Source organism: Microcebus murinus, chromosome 23 (assembly GCF_040939455.1).
Source record: "Microcebus murinus isolate Inina chromosome 23, M.murinus_Inina_mat1.0, whole genome shotgun sequence".
Taxonomy (NCBI): Eukaryota; Metazoa; Chordata; class Mammalia; order Primates; family Cheirogaleidae; genus Microcebus; species Microcebus murinus.
The window spans coordinates 30,612,800-30,630,524 of record NC_134126.1 but is presented as its reverse complement, the minus strand read 5'-3'; the positions used below and the strand labels follow the sequence as shown (position 1 = coordinate 30,630,524).

The 17,725-nt window shown below is 38.1% G+C and overlaps 1 protein-coding gene across 4 annotated transcripts in view; it reads right to left on the bottom strand.

Annotated features, from left to right (window-relative positions):
- Positions 1 to 17,725, bottom strand: part of KDM5B (lysine demethylase 5B) — a 68,499-nt gene that overhangs the window by 36,585 nt on the left and 14,189 nt on the right. For all 4 annotated transcript variants that reach the window (XM_012744395.3, XM_012744400.3, XM_012744402.3 and 1 more), the window contains exons 2-6: positions 11,966 to 12,043; positions 10,040 to 10,162; positions 9,166 to 9,336; positions 3,238 to 3,372; positions 749 to 845 (exon numbers count right to left, since the gene is read on the bottom strand). In XM_012744395.3, coding sequence (XP_012599849.3) covers positions 749 to 845; positions 3,238 to 3,372; positions 9,166 to 9,336; positions 10,040 to 10,162; positions 11,966 to 12,043 — 604 coding nt within the window. The remainder of the gene's footprint in view (positions 1 to 748; positions 846 to 3,237; positions 3,373 to 9,165; positions 9,337 to 10,039; positions 10,163 to 11,965; positions 12,044 to 17,725) is intronic.

The window sequence follows — 17,725 nt, the reverse complement described above, 5'->3', positions numbered from 1 at the left end:
GGCGGGCGGATTGCTCAAGGTCAGGAGTTCGAAACCAGCCTGAGCAAGAGCGAGACCCCGTCTCTACTATAAATAGAAAGAAATTAATTGGCCAACTAATATATATAGAAAAAATTAGCCGGGCATGGTGGCACATGCCTGTAGTCCCAGCTACTTGGGAGGCTGAGGCAGAAGGATTGTTTGATCCCAGGAGTTTGAGGTTGCTGTGAGCTAGGCTGACGCCACGGCACTCACTCTAGCCTAGGCAACAAAGCGAGACACTGTCTCAAAAAAAAAAAAAAAAACCAAACTTCAAAGCAGCAACTTGCCACAAGTTGAGAAACTTAGCCACATTCCTAATATGCATGTATTAAATGTTTCTCTCTCCCATTGGTCATTTAATTGTGAGAACAAGGACATTGACATATATTAAGATTTCTTGGGTGAGCATAGTGGCATGCACATGTAGTCCTAGCTATAGCTACTCAGGCGGCTGAGGCAAGAGGACTGCTTGAGCCCAGGAGTTCAAGGTTACAGTGAGTTATGAGGCCAGTGCACTCCAGCCTGGGGGACAGAATGAAACCTTGTCTCAAAAAAAATTTTATTTCTCTAAGGATACCCTAATCATGAAAGAAAAAAAATAAATAAATAAATAAATTTTATTTCTCAAAGCCCAACCCAGGGACTAGTATGTTAATAGCTGCTGTAATGTTTACTTAATATATAAATAACTTTGTATTTTATTTACTCTATGAATAAACTTTCTTACCATTTTCACATTTTGGAGTTGGACAACCCATTCGACGTCTCAAATTATGAGTCCTGGCTTCTGTTGTCTCTTCTGGTTCTATTTTAATATTCATGGCCTAAAAAAAATTGTCACATACATGAGTATTTCCTTTAAAAAGAAAGAAATCTTCCTTAAAAATCTGGAGTCTTGAGGTAACTTTAATCTTATAAACTGTCTTTATTAATTAGGCATTCAAAACATACTTCTCTCTTTAGAGGAGAGATTTCACCTTTGAAACTACTAGTTAGGTGTGCATGAGGAATTTTAGAAGTCACAAAAGTATTATCCACTATCATAGGTCAAAGAATCAAGAACAAATTATGACAAATGTTACTATCAAAATTGGGAACAATTCTTATTTTCCTCCTAGAAGTTTCTCAGTTCTTATTCATTCACTTGCTTTCTTCAATCATCACACTAAGCCAAATCCTAAGCAGTTACATAAATATCATAATTTCATTAGCTTCTAAGCATTTGCTGACCTCTTCCAAGGTCTGCCAGTATTTATGAAAAATTCAGCTTCCACATTTTCTATAAATTCTTTTAATAAAACCATTATTATACACTATACTTCTAATATCACTAGACTATTAATGACTCCCTTCTCACTGAGGGTATAGAAGCCAGTTTCAATTTTTCTTGTTTCTTCAAATGCTGATACTAATTGGTCAAGCAAATAAAACCATTTTTGGTCTATAACATGAAATGTATGTGGAACTCTACTTCATTTTGCCCATGCTCATTCATACGTACTGTGGATATCCATACCTAAAGTAATTTCTTCCATGGGTAATATTATTACCATTACATACCACTGAGGCAGAGCTTGGCATCCATAACACTAGGGCATGTTTTACATACACATTTAAAGATCAAGAATATGCTCAGAAACGAACTAATTCATAGATCAATTAACTTTAAGCATCCTATGGGCTTCAAATAACCATATTTTCCTATTTTGGGAGGTCTCCTTCATTCAGAAAAATGGAGTCACTAAATTTTTTCCTAACTCCAATTTACCTAAGTGAAATACTATGGTGTTATTTATCCATTTCTTCCGAAAACAAAATGACTATATTTTTGTTCTCTTTGCTAATAATTATTAAATAGCCAGAGACTGATTTAGAAGCATGATTAATGCAATATGAGGCTTCTTAGCTCTAAACAGTTCCCTATATATCAGGGGTCCTCAAACTTTTTAAACAGGGGGCCAGTTCACTGTCCCTCAGACAGTTGGAGGGCTGGCCTGTAGTTTGAAAAAAACTATGAACAAATTCCTATGCACACTGCACATATCTTATTTTGAAGTAAAAAAACAAACAGGCAAAAACACCTGCATGTGGCCTGGAGTTTGTGTACGCCTGCTATATATGATCCCCAAGTCCTAAAACTCACATGTCAATCAGGCTAGGCGGGAATCCAAAACCTTCACACTTATGTATGGGAACAAGATAACTGGGAATATTCTTCTCCTTTCCCAGGGGAAAATTCTCAGAGCAGAAAAATCTTAAAGCATATAATCTTATCAGTGTTTCACTCCTCCTAATTTTCCCTATGTGTCACTTCTATTTCATCTTATTTATCCAATGCCCCCTCATGCTGCCCAATTTTTCTGTCTTAGCATAAGTATGTGCCATTGATTCCATACACCTTTTCAGGAAATCTTAGAAAAATGGCTTTAATTACTGTCTTCTAATCTCTGTTTAAAAAAAAAAAAAAACAGGCCGGGCGCGGTGGCTCACGCCTGTAATCCTAGCTCTCTGGGAGGCCGAGGCGGGCGGATTGCTCAAGGTCAGGAGTTCAAAACCAGCCTGAGCAAGAGCGAGACCCCGTCTCTACTATAAATAGAAAGAAACTAATTGGCCAACTGATATATATATAAAAAATTAGCCGGGCATGGTGGCGCATGCCTGTAGTCCCAGCTACTCGGGAGGCTGAGACAGAAGGATCGCTCGAGCCCAGGAGTTTGAGGTTGCTGTGAGCTAGGCTGACGCCACGGCACTCACTCTAGCCTGGGCAACAAATCGAGACTCTGTCTCAAAAAAAAAAAAAAAAAAAAAAAAAACAAAAGAAGTCTTGTTGACATGTGTAAGCTATTTAAAAAAAAAAAAAAGAAAAAGAAACAGAAACAGAAACCTCCCATCATCACATCTTAGCCTTAATCTCTAATAATTATTGTCCAACTTTGTAAGGGTAATGGGTAATCACATAAGAGCACATAAACACCAATTATTCCTAAAGCTTTGCCTAGTAATAATTAAGCAGCTGTCTGTCCAGGCAGCATAAACCTAGAAAGAGTTCCTCAATTCCTAATTCCTTTATGGTACAATTCCCACAATTGCATCCCTCTATGAGATTAACAAGGTTCAAAACCATGAAGATCATATGCACAAGAGAAATCCAGTGTCAGTTAGTCATCTGTACTAGGGATCCAGAATTCTTTCTGATCAACCTCACAAGAATCACACCTCTGCTCTCATGCGTTTTGCTCGACGGGCGGGAGGGCACGTTTCTGAGGGCTGCACAGATTGCCTCTGAGGAATATCATGAGGTTTGTACTCCTTGTCCTTTGTGTCTGTAGTCAGGTTTGGCTTCTGCAAACACTAAAAATAAAACACAATTATACTGAAGAATCTCCCTTCTTTTTAAATCTTAAAGCGTTTCACTGGATTGTTGCAAGGTACGTTTTATAATTATTTATTAAAATAACATAAAAGGTCTGTAATTTAAAGAATCTAAATAAACACAAACATAAGTCTGCAGGTACCAATCATATACATACACATATATGTATAACAGCTTTAAAAAAAATGTTTAACAGCTAAATGGTGCTGCTTTATTTCATTGCCGACGCCATCAGGTTACAACAGGCCACAGCAGGCTCAAGGCACACCTATTGATCTACTGACAATTACTGGAACTGTCAATTAACTGAAGATGGTTAGAAGGCCCCTTAATGTTCCCAAAATGATTTTCCATATTAAGAATCTCATTTTAAGAAAGTGTTTGGAATAATAAAAATAGAGAATTCAATGAGATTTTCTAGATTTTATAATCCTGTAGTTTCAGATAAAACTAGCAATATTATCAAAGATATCATCTGAATTAAGAAAATGGGTTTTTTGACTGCAGTACTCTTCTCCTTATGGGTTTCTATTTACTTTGACATATCCCTACAAAGTCTAAGCCACAGGCAAAGATTAACTGGTAGCCCACAGTAATAACTTTGGTTCTGATCAGACAATAATTTTTTTTTTTTTTTTTTTTGAGACAGAGTCTCACTCTGTTGCCTCAGCTAGAGTGCCGTGGCGTCAGCCTAGCTCACAGCAACCTCAAACTCCTGGGCTCAAACGATCCTCCTGCCTCAGCCTCCCGAGTAGCTGGAACTACAGGCATACGCCACCACGCCCAGCTAATTTTTTCTATATATTTTTAGTTGGCCAATTAATTTCTTTCTATTTTTGGTAGAGACAGGGTCTCGCTCTTGCTCAGGCGGGTTTCAAACTCCTGACACCTTGACCAATCCACCAGCCTCAGCCTCCCAGAGTGGAGTGAGCCACTGTGCCTGGCCCAGACAATAATCTCTTCTTGCTTTGGTTCTTCTTTTTAGTTAGCTGGCTAAAAGAGGGTATTTAATGCCAATAGGATATTAACACAACCCCAGGAGTCTGAGGTTGCAGTGAGCTATAATGATGTCACTACTGCACTCCAGCCTGAGCGACAACAGACTGAGACCCTGTCTCCAAAAAAAAGAGAACAATTTCTTTTTTTTTCTCAATATTAACGCAATACAATATTACCACTAAAGCTAATATGAACTTCGAGTTACTCTTTCATAAGAGAACCCACAAACATCAAGAGAAGCCTTTCAAAACTCAGGTTCGAGGCCAAGCATGGTGGCTCACCTCTGTAATCCTAGCACTCTGGGAAGCCAACGCAGGAGGATCACTTGAGCTCAGGAGTTCAAGACCAGCCTGAGCAAGAGTGAGACACCCCCCCATCTCTATAAAAATAGGAAGAAAAAAATGAGCTAGGGGCCGGGCACAGTGGCGTATGCCTGTAATCCTAGTACTCTGGGAGGCTGGGGCGGGCGGACTGCTCGAGGTCAGGAGTTCAAAACCATCCTGAGCAAGAGCGAGACCCCATCTCTACTATAAATGGAAAGAAATTAGTTGGCTAACTAAAAATATATACAAAAAATTAGTCGGGCATGGTGGCGCAAGCCTGTAGTCCCAGCTACTTGGGAGGCTGAGGCAGGAGGATCGCTTGAGCCCAGGAGTTTGAGGTTGCTGTGAGCTAGGCTGACGCCACAGCACTCACTCTAGCCTGGGCAACAAAGTGAAGACTCTGTCTCAAAAAAAAAAAAAAAAAAATATGAGCTAGGCATGGTGGCGTGCACCAATAGTCCCAGCTACTCAGGAGGCTGAGGCAGGAGGATCACTCGATCCCAGGAATTTGAGGTTGCTGTGAGCTAGGCTGACACCAAAGCAGACTAGCTGGGTAACAGAGTGAGACTCTGTCTCAAAAAAAAAAAAAAAAAAAAAAAAATTTCAGGTCCAAAATATAACCATTTGGGGTGTGTTATATCATCTATCCTTAGCATGTGATATACTGAAATAATAACCTTCCAGAATTACTGGTACTATGAGCACTAGTAATATTAATACCATGTAGTCTCTCACTAAGGAGATGGACCACCCTCCCTCCTTATATTTGCAGAAAGAATACAGAGACTGAGGGAAGGACAAAACAAAGTACAAAGCAACAAACTGACAAAATCTATTTAATAAATATGATATACTATAAGAAGTACTGATTCAGATTATTTAATAACAAATCTACCACTGGCACAACACCTTATAAATATTGCATATTCTGCTTATTCTAATAAAACCTATTTATTGATTTATCTGGAAAAGTCAACTTATATTACTAATAGTTAAACATTCACATTCTAGAAAAGGCTAGGAGACAAAATAAATATCAGTAACAACTGAGAGAAATATCATTTTCTTACTTAGTATGGAACAGTATCCTTCATTCTGTAACAAGTCCTCAACTAAGCATTTAGAGTATGTTTAATGAAAGCATGCAGAGGGGAATAAAACCTGTCCATTATCTATATCAATCCCCTTTATGTACTCTATGAACTTTCTATTTGAGACACAAAAGTATGTGTGATTAGGAAAATACTAATTAAGCTGAATCATATAAATTATATTAAGTGTGGTCAGAAATTCATAATACTATAAATGTGTTCCCTGTCCCCCAAGACAGTCTCAATGGTTCCAACATCTATGGTCAGCTTGGCTCTGCATGAACTTTGGAGACCTAAGGCAAAATCAAACCGAGTATCTTTTTAAAATATACATGAAGAGCTTTATTACTTTTTTACAAACTACAATTCAAAACACACACAGTATATTGGTTTTAAATATAATGCTATCACATACAGACTTTAACCTTTACTTGAGAAACTGGGATTTAGAGGTGATTAACCATCACACCATAATCACATCATCCCACAGAGACAGAGCAATCCCATAAGACATTTAGAAAACATGATGATGCAAGGGTGAGGCCTTTATTCCATTGTACAGTACACTGACTTTTTTCAAGCTTCCCAAAACTTAACTTAGGCTCTAGTTCACCCTATGGCAACAATTTTCATTGTACACCACTGTTGTTGTATTTTTAAGCTGTATGTTCTTCAATTCTCCTTTCCCCCAAGAACTATGTCAAAAATCAGAAACAGGGATAAAAATGTACATACAAAGAATGTCCCATCACAGTACTATAATAAAAAATTGGAACCAACCTAAACATTCAACAATAGGAAAAATCAAATCAAGGTCTGACTATAAAAATTGATTGCCACAGGCATTAGAAACCGTGTCCTCAAACACATTCAATGACATGTCAAATGCTCATGATATGTTAAGTAGAAAAAAATCAGGAAACACTACTGTATATGAAGAGTACACTGCCAATTTATGGATACATGCATAAAAATAGTCTTAAGAAAAATAACAGGTGGGAGGATCAGGAATGATTTTATTTTTGCCATGCTCTCCAGTGTTTTTGTTTTTGTTTTTTTCCAACAAGATCCAAAGTCCATGAATACTTTCCTGTGTTTTTTAACTTTCTATAATGAATATGTGGTCAGTGCCTATATACTTGGCACATATTAGGTCCCTCAACAAATATTTATGTCTTGTAGACGTTAAGGTTTGTAAAAGGGTATCTTTAAATACCTATTCCTTTCAGACTGTATAAAATGCTTAAGTGCTTTTTTTTTTTAAAGAGATGGGGTCTCACAATGAGATACCACCTTAGCCCAGTTAGAATAGCTTTTATTAAAAAGTCTGTAAACAGGCCGGGCGAGGTGGCTCACGCCTGTAATCCTAGCTCTTGGGAGGCCGAGGCGGGCGGATTGCTCGAGGTCAGGAGTTCAAAACCAGCCTGAGCAAGAGTGAGACCCCGTCTCTACTATAAATAGAAAGAAATTAATTGGCCAACTAATATATATAGAAAAAATTAGCCGGGCATGGTGGCTCATGCCTGTAGTCCCAGCTACTCGGGAGGCTGAGGCAGAAGGATTGCTCGAGCCCAGGAGATTGAGGTTGCTATGAGCTAGGCTGACGCCACGGCACTCACTCTAGCCTGGGCAACAAAGTGAGACTCTGTCTCAAAAAAAAAAAAAAAAAGAGTGTCAGTCTATAACACTGAGGCATAAACATTCTATATTCAATGTTGTAAACAATTTTATCCATGAGCTCACTAAACATTCATATAATGTACATTTAAAAAAAAGCTTTTTCAGCCGGGCGCAGTGGCTCACGCCTGTAATCCTAGCACTCTGGGAGGCTGAGGCGGGCGGATTGCTTGAGGTCAGGAGTTCGAAACCACCCTGAGCAAGAGCGAGACCCCGTCTCTACTATAAATAGAAATAAAATTAATTGGCCAACTAATATATAGAGAAAAAAATTAGCCAGGCATGGTGGCGCATGCCTGTAGCCCCAGCTACTCGGGAGGCTGAGGCAGGAGAATTGCTTGAGCCCAGGAGTTTGAGGTTGCTGTGAGCTAGGCTGATGCCACGGCACTCTAGCCTGGGCAACAAAGAGAGACTCTGTCTCAAAAAAAAAAAAAAAAAAGCTTTTTCAATATCATATTGGCTACTTTGTTCGAGGCTAAAAAGAAAATTCACCTAGAATCAAGAGGAGAAGAAAGAAAAATAAGATGCTATGAAAATCTATAGGATTTAAGCATTTTAGATGGTATGTGACTGTATCAGGAAAGGGTTTTGATTAGTGGTTTACTCTCAAAAACTATGTTGTTATCTTCCTACCTCTCTATAGCACAGAAACAATTCTTAAAATTATAGGGCTCACTGCTGTAGTCACTGAATAAGTCAAGGGTATAAATAGATTATCAAGCTCCTTTTCTACCAAGGCCTTAAAATCAATGGAACATTTTATATTGTTTTACTTTAATTCAGATGAAAGTTGTTAGGTGAATAATTTCACAAATACCATTTTTGTAAGGCAATGAACATGGCTGCATAGGAACTACTGTGAGTGGAACCCATTAGCTATTCAGCATTATAAAGTCACCTATCCTTTATCAATATCAATATTCTATCTGACAAACTCCTTGAAAATCTCAGATGGCAAAAAAGAATAGGTAGTCAAGTTTTTCACAGGCTGTACCTTCATGTGACAACCAGGAATACTTTAAAGAGGAAATGAATGCAAAAGCATTAACCATAACAAATAGATAATAATCAACTCGCTTTAAGGAAAAAAACACCTGTAGGGAAGTTAACACAGATTTCAGCTTTTTTTATTTTTTTGAGACAGAGTCTCGCTTTGTTGCCCAGGCTAGAGTGAGGGCCATGGCATCAGCCTAGCTCACAGCAACCTCAAACTCCTGGGCTCAAGCAATCCTGCTGACTCAGCCTCCCGAGTAGCTGGGACTACAGGCATGCACCACCATGCCCGGCTCATTTTTTCTCTACATATTAGTTGGCCAATTAATTTCTTTCTATTTATAGTAGAGACGGGTCTCACTCTTCTCAGGCTGTTTTTGAACTCCTGACCTCGAGCAATCCACCCACCTCGGCCTCCCAGAGTGCTACCATTACATGTGTGAGCCACCGCACCCAGCCAGATTTCAGCTTTTAACAGTAAAAAAACCATTTCCTCCACAATCTTATTCATTCTAAAAACAAACTTCTAAGTATGACTGCTCTCAAAACAGAACAAAAAACACTAGAGGAAAAACTACAAACCAAGATCTTTTAAACAATGTCTTGCGACCACAGTCAAGGTCTTCTCATTCCCCCTAAAAGACAATGTAGTGAAATACAACAGGTTAAGGCTAGCCCCAAAACTCACCCTCAAACTGTCTCCAGACAGGAATAAGTTGTAGGGGTTGAGGATTCGTTCATAATGCCCTCTGATATGTGAGCCCACAGCTTTGCCAGGAGCAAATCCCATCTTGGTGGCAATTTTGGTCCATTTTCTATCCTTGCAAACAACTGCAAACCCACCTTCTTCTGCAACTAACTGTTAAAAAAGCAAAAAAAATTAGAAACACCTATATGGAAATAACTCCTAATTCTCTCATACCTAGGTATGACTCCAAAAACAAAATGTTCTTGGCTGTAGTTATTTTTTAAAAATACATTACCCAAGTAAAAAGGAAAAAATACATGCATTATTAATTTTAAGTTACAACAATGAAACAGCATGGTCCATAAATGTTTTGTCCCCCTAAAGCTATTTTTCACTTCCCCAAAGGAGTCATCTGGGAAGAAGAATTAGGTTAACAATTAAATCTCTACTAAAGAAAGGGCTGTAGTACTGGTCCTATTCTGTGACTCTTAAAATCTCCATAAATTAAGGAGTAGGAAGCATGGCAGCACGTGTGACAGAAAGAATGCAGGCTTTAGAATTAAGTCAATATGGTAATGAATTATGTCAGCCTTTTTGGCTTGGTCAATATTCTTTATCACCCTGAGCCTCAGTGTCCTTATATGTAACAGAAAGGAACAGATTGCAGGATTTTTGTAAAGCCTGAAAATGACAAAAACAAGTGGCAGCAAACTATTCCACAAGATAAGGCTGCCAGATCTAAGAAGTAGAGCCTGATACTCATCACTCAAATGAATTGAGAATCTCATTTCACATATTTTAAACAATGAGTTTCTTTTTAGACAAAGATCAAATTCATGCTGTCAGATGAGTAAGATGGTCATTAGTGCTTTACCTTATTAAGCTGAAACAAGTCCAAGATCTTCCTCTCCACGTGTGGAATTTTCAGAGTACTCCCCTGCAACTCCCAGTACTTTGCAATCTGGTCCAAGAAATTCAGTTTTACACGAGTTTGAGCCTAAATGACAAAGAATTGAGTTTTAACCTCACCTAGCTTATTTTTTTTTTTTTTCTCTTTTATTACTCTAGTAATTATAACACCTAGCTTATTTTAAAGCTCCTGCCTATTACCTGCCTATGTGATATTTTCATTCTTGGAATATTTAAGTGTAATAACCACGTTCTAATTTCAACAATTAGTCAAATAAAGCTGGTTATGTATCATAAACAAACATTAACTCAACAAAAATTTAATTCAGCCCCTACCATGTAACAGGGAAGAAGTTAAATACTCAGTAAACCCACCCATTATATAAGTAGGCACCCTGAAAGGTACTTCATTTAAGAAGTACTATAAGCACAATTTCATGGGGTTCTTTTTTATTTTGTTTTTTGTTTGTTTTAGGGTCTTTTTCTTAGAGACAAGGTCTCACTCCGTCACCCATCTGGACCGTGGAGTGGTACCTTAGTCTCCCAAGTAGCTAGGACTACAGGAGTACACCACCACACCCAGTTAATTACATTTTTTGTAGAGATGGGGGTCTCACTATGTTGCTCGGGCTGTTCTAAAATCCATGGCCTAAAGCAATCCTCTCAACTCGGCCTCCCAAAGTACAGGGATTACAGGTATGAGCCACTTCATTCAGCCATACTTTCATGTTATCGCTGAAAATTTTATGAAAAATAAGCTTTTGTATGCCTAACTTGGTCTTTTTATAATTTGATTTTTTTTTTTTTGGAGACAGAGTCTCACTTTGTTGCCCTGAGTAGAGTGGCGTGGTGTCAGCCTAGCTCAAAGCAACCTCAAACTCCTGGGTTCACGCAATCCTCCTGCCTCAGCCTCCCAAGTAGGTGGGACCACAGGCATGAGCCATGATGCCCAGCTAAGTTTTCTATTTTTAACAGAGATGTGGTCTTGCTCTTCCTCAGGCTGGTCTAGAACTCCTGAGCTCAAGCCATCCTCCCACCCCAGCCTCCCAGAATGCCTGGATTACAGGCATGAGCCACAATTGTGCCCAGCCTACCACTGGATTTTTTTTTTTTTTTTTTTTGACACACAGAGTCTAACCTTGTTGCCCAGGCTTGAGTGAGTGCTGTGGAGTCAGCCTAGCTCACAGCAACCTCAGACTCCTGGGCTCAAGCGATCCTCCTGCCTCAGCCTCCCAAGTGGCTGGGACGACAGGCATGTACCACCATGCCCGGCTGATTTTTTGTATATATATTTTTTTAGTTGGTCAATTAGTTTCTATTTTTAGTAGAGACGAGGTCTTGCTCAGGCTTAGTTTCGAACTCCTGACCTTGAGCAATCTGCCCACCTTGGCCTCCCAGAGTGCTAGGATTACAGGCGTGAGCCACCGCGCCCGGCCTACCACTGGATATTTTAAAGAACTGTTCTCCACAAGAAGAAATTTTCTGGCGGGGCGCGGTGGCTCACACCTGTAATCCTTGCTCTCTGGGAGGCCGAGGCGGCGGGTGGATCGTTTGAGCTCAGGAGTTCCCAGCCTGAGCAAGAGCGATACCCTGTCTCTACTAAAAAAATAAAAAATTGGCCAACTGAAAATAGAAAAAAAAAAAAAAGAAATAAAAAAAGAAGACATTTTCTTTATTGCTCAAATACAAATCTAAAAAGCACGATCTTCTGAAAGATAAAATTTTTAAAAATATAAAAACAGATTTACAGCAGTTATTCTATAATAATTTTTTCTTCTTCTTTTTTTTTTTTTTACTCAACACCCAATGATTTATAACAATTTGAATATGCCCTAGTACCTTCAAAGTACATCTGGAACACAGGCAATAAGAACACTAGTGAGGACATTACCTCTAATTCATTCAGCCTCTGGATACGTGGAGTAAAATGAAGTTTATCAACATCACATGCAAATGGTGGCTGCCAATCCTAGAAGAAAGCAAAGGCTCTTATTAAAAGATTTTATAATTTTTTGACATTTAAAAAATTGTTTTAAAATTAAAGCCCAAACAAAGTAAACCTGTCTCTAACAGGTCACTTTTAACTAGTCAAACAAAACAGAACATAATACAGACAGTACCAAATAGTGAAAAAAAAAAATTAAAAAAAAAAAAAAACAAAAAAAACCAGAACATAGGCTAATAGTTTCTCAAGCTCATTCCCACCACAAAAGCAGAATAGGAACATCCTTTCACAAATAAATAATACAGGTACACAGACCCCGATATCCTTCCCACTGAGCAATGTCACTGAATCTCAATCTCTGCTGAAAAACCAGTGATTTAAGCGAAAGAGACTTTGAATTCTCTATTACTATAGAAGCATATGCTTTTTTATAAAACAGCTATGTTATCTACAAAATTTTTAATCTTCTAGTCAAATTAACTTTCATTATAAAAATTAAGGATAGTCTTCAGTGAGCATGGGGGGGGGGCTGACATCCAAATACAATTTTAATTGTTCTTGGCCAGGTGTAGTGGCTCACTACTGTAATCCTAACACTTTGGGAGGCCAAGGCAGGAGGATCATTTGAATGCAGTAGTTTGAGGCTGCAGTGAACTATGATGATACCACTGCACTCTAGCCCCAGGCAACAGTGCAAGAACCTATCTCAAAAAAAAATTGCCTTAATGTCTATTTATAATATGTTGTTCTTCAGAGAATCCTATCATGGAAAGACTAGTATTATGAAAACAATACTTTTATTTTAGTTCAAAATAAAAGTACAAGAACTATATTATTAAAAGGTTCATTTATTTTCCTTAGCACTCAAAAATGTATTCCTTGGGAAGGCAATTAAGTAGAAAGTTGAAGATTCAAAATCCTTAGAGGCCTGAGAAACATCAGGTAAATATTTTCCTTAGTCTCAGCACTAACTTAGCAACAACTTAAAGCATACTAAACTGAGAGAAATGTTTCAAAGATAAAATTGACCAGTGTTGAGAATAAACTTTCAAAGGATGCTGAAGATTTTCCCAAGAATGCCATGAAAATTCACTCTGTAGATGATGCACTATTAGTGTCCACATATTTAACATATTAAAATGCTATTTTAATCTTTCTAATTATAGAGAGGCAGTCATCATTTTGAGATCTGATAATTAGCAAAATGAAAAAGTGTACTCTACAGAGGCTACATTAAGTTGGTTCTCTGACCCCCTGCAGACAAAACCAATTAGAAATCAGTGTTGAACGCCTATTCTTGTTAGTTTACAAAGAGTAACATTAACTAACAACTAAAGCTTTTTAAATTGCATATGTTCTAAGAGAAACCCAGTTGTCATAGAATAAATGCACTCATAGGATTTCAATCCAATGCCAGCAGTTTTCTATGCCCATAGTTTTACAATTTCAAGGTTATCAACATTAATACAAAACTACAGTCCAAAATTTTAAGGATCCAAACAAATTTATCTTAGTGGATATTTTAAGGCAAGTTAGCAAACCTTTCAAACATGGCAATACTTCACCTTAATAAAGATTTGAGTTAACACATATACGAAACACAATTTAGAAGACCACTTTCTTATCAAGTTAATGGTCCTAGGTCAGTAATATGCCCTTAAAACACCTGCACAAATGCAAAGGGTAGAACCAGGTACATCACAACCATTATAAATTCCTCTTACAAAGAACAAGCAGAGTTTAAGAGCCTCTGATGGAATCCAATTGCCACTCACTAATAGGCGTCTATCAAGAAAGCTTTGTAATACACAGACCTGTATCAATGCTTTCCAAACAGAAATAAAATGTGTTAGATAATGCTGCTTACTCCTCCCTTTACTTACTTCCCTCAGGGTAGGCTTGGCACCATCTTCAATTAGCTCCTCATTTGTTCAAAAGCTGTTTAAGACCTCCCATCTTTAGTGAGCCCAAGACTTTCTTTTTAAAAGACTATGGAACCTGTAACCTTAACACTTATACCCCCATAATACGCTTAAAAAAAAAAAAAAAAAAAAAGACTATGGAACCACTTTATATCTTAAATCAGAGGTTCTTAAATTGTATATAAAACTGAGTGTCTGTGGATTTTTCTGGGAGGGTCCACAGCTTTCACCAGGGTCTTAAAAGGGTCTGTAACCTTAAAAATAAACCATCCACAGGCTGGGCTCCATTGCTCCTGCCTGTAATCCTAGCACTGTGGGAGGCCAAGGCAGTAAGATCACTTGAGCTCAGGAGTTTAAGAACAGCCTGAGCAACAGCAAGATCCTGTCTCTATTAAAAATAAAAAATTAGCCAGGCATCATGGGGCACGCCTGTAGTTTCAGCTACTTGGGAGGCTGAGGCAGGCGGATAGCTTGAGCCCAGGAGTTTGAGGTTGCAGTGAGCTAGGCTGACGCCATGGCACTCTAGCCAGGGCAACAGAGCAAGACTCTGTCTCCCCCAAAAAAAGCAAAAGGGGCGAGGCGTGGTGGCTCACACCTGTAATCCTAGCACTCTGGGAGGCCGAGGTGAGTGGATCAGGAGGGTAGTTCGCTTAAGATCAGGAGTTCAAAACCAGCCTGAGCAAGAGTGAGACCCCCGTCTCTACTAAAATTAGAAATTAATTGGCCAACTAAAAAATATATATAGAAAAAATTAGCCGGGCATGGTGGCGCATGCCTGTAGTTCCAGCTACCAGGAAAGCTGAGGCAGGAGGATTACCTGAGCCCAGGAGTTTGAGGTTGCTGTGAGCTAGGCTGATGCCACGGCACTCTAGCCTGGGCAACAGAGTGAGATTCTGTCTCAAAAAAAAAAAAATCAAAAGGCAATAGTATCCGTTTATTATAAATTTTCTAAACAAGTAAAATGGCAAAATGAGACCAAAAGGGCCATTTTTAATATTTCAGTTGTTATTGGTTATATGGAGACAGTTTCCCCTTTAGAAAATACTTCTAAATTTTTATTTCACAGAAGCATCCAACAGGTAAATAAAGTTTTTACTGAGCCACCTCCTTGTTTTATAATCTCTTGAAAGTGATGAGCACAGACAGAAACCACTTACTCATAGATCCTACATTTATTCCTACTGAGTCAAGTCTTTGCAAAGCAAGTTTCCCTTTTTACTACAACTCTTGAAGTTTTGGACCCCTTTAAAGTCAAAAATTGAGGACCTCAAAGAGCGCCAGTTTATGTGGAATGTATCTACCAATGTTTATCACATTAGAAATTAAAACTGAGAAATTTTAAAAATGAATTAATCTCTTTAATTTTTAATGCAGTTTTATATTGCGAATATTTTATAAATCTCTTTACATGTCTAGTTTAATAGAAATAAACTAGATTTTCATTTCTTCTGCAATTAGTTTCAGTATATTGTTTTGGCTAAGTGTACAAAGAAAATCCAGCTTCACATAAATATCTAGTTGAAAAGCAGAAATTCTCTGCACTCAATGAAAGAGTCTTGGGAACCCTCCAGGGTCCTAAACCCACAACGTGGAAACAACTGCCCTACTAGATGCCCTACAGATCACCACATCCAGTCTGACCCTCCATAAAACTCTCTCCATCCAGATTTTAAAAGCAGCCTCTAAATAAAAAAAATCTTAAAAAGCAGCCCCTTCAAGTATGTTCTCCATTCACTAACAATGGTTTATTGTGTATACTGTACAAAATGATGATCTATTTGTACAATGCCCATAAGGTATATACCTGGGTCAACCCGGTCTTCCCTAAATTCCTGCCACCAAAAAGATCCTGAAAATACCAACACAATCATTTGTGGACTTTTAATAGTCATTATCAAAAATATTAAGTATCAAGGGATAAGAACCTTTGTTAAAATTATAACTTTTGGCTGGGCGTGGTGGCTCATGCCTGCAATCCTTGCACTCTGGGAGGCCGAGGCACATGGATCGCTCAAAGTCAGGAGTTCGAATTCAGCCTGAGCAAGAGCAAGACTCCTGACTCTACTATAAATAGAAAGAAATTAATTGGCTAACTCAAAACATATATATGAAAAGCTTAGCTGGACATGGTGGCACATACCTATAGTCCCAGCTACTCGGGAGGCTGAGGCAGGAGGATTGCCTGAGCCCAGGAGTTTGAGGTTGCTGTGAGCTAAGCTGATGCCACAGCACTCTAGCCTGGGCAACAGAAGTGAAACTGTCTCAAAAAAAAAAATTATAACTTTTACAGATAGGTCCTGGTAAAAGCTATCAGTTTTAAAGAACTTGTTTCAAAGATTATTTTAGTTTCTAAGTATTAAATACTTTACTTGGAAAGGCAAAGTATTGTTCCTATGGACTATCTATTAGTAAATAAATATACAGTGGTAATAATAAAGGGACATACCATGATATTTACTTTTTAAGCATTATTCCCATTCAGTTCCTCTTTCACCATTTTTTTAAGGGATAGGGAGGGACTCGGTCTTTCACCACTTTTAATAATAGTTGGCAATAGTAATCTGTAACTTGCAAGTCCTTGAAATGCCTTAAATTTACTATTGTCAAAAACAGGAGAAAATATAAAATGGCCTCCTCGTGGATTTTGCTTCCCAAACCTCAAAGAAATAATGTTTCCTGCAGGCCACTTTACAAGACCTGGTGAAGTACCATGTTTGTTTATAAACAATAGAGTAAAAGAGCTAAAAGTAAGCCACAAGATCTTCTTACTCTCCCAAAATTTTCCCTAACAGAAGTCTATCTATGTTACCTAATAGAGTGATTCACATAAATTTTGGCAAATCCCTAAAGACTTACAGGGCCTGTAACAGAAATCTCCTTTTAAAATTCACCAAGAAAGATTCTAAGAAAGCTAGCTAAATCCCTAGAACAAATCATCTTCCATTCAAATGGGCTGATATCATGATGTGAGCTAATCATGAAAAGTTAACGAGAAAACATTTTTTCATGTTATTTGTAGACATGATACTTAAGTCATTGACTGGGACCAGAAATGTCAGATCCTTCTCCTCTATAGAAAGTATAACTGGTGCACATATTACTTTAGTATGCCTACAACAAGCCATGTTGTGATCCAGTAACTGTAATGCCACTGTTTTTCCCAAATAAGCAGTTTTGATTTTGGTTTTTTCCATACCTAGGATCCCAGTGAGGAAAAAACAATTTCTGGCAGAAAACTGAGGTTGTCATGGTTAAGAAAAGATTACATACTTCAGAAAGATTCCAAAAATGATTTGTCAGGGTAAAGGGGTTTAGGAAAAAGGTTGGACTCTGCTCCCTCAGCCTTTCCTAAGCAACATCCAAACCTATCCAGGTACCAATGGCAAGGAAAGGCAAACATCCCACACCCTTACTTTAAGGCCTCATTAGCTCTGTAAACATTCTCTACCTTTTAGTCCTTTATATAAACTGGTCCCTCCTAGAGATTCAAAACCAGGGTCAAGAATGGGACAGTAATGAAACTAAAAATCAGCCTGAGCCTCAGAGAAGACACTAAAGATTGCAAATCTTTGTTGTGTCATGTTACATATAAAGAAGACACATCTGCAATTGTCTTGAAAAAGAAAGGTAAATTAAGTAATTCACATATTTCACTAGAAGCAAATATTTAACAGGTATTTATAGAACTGCTGCAATTCAAGATACATTAACTATAAGCCTAACACTAAAAGTGGAAATAATTTTAGAACATGTACTATCATCCCTAATAACCATATTTGACAAC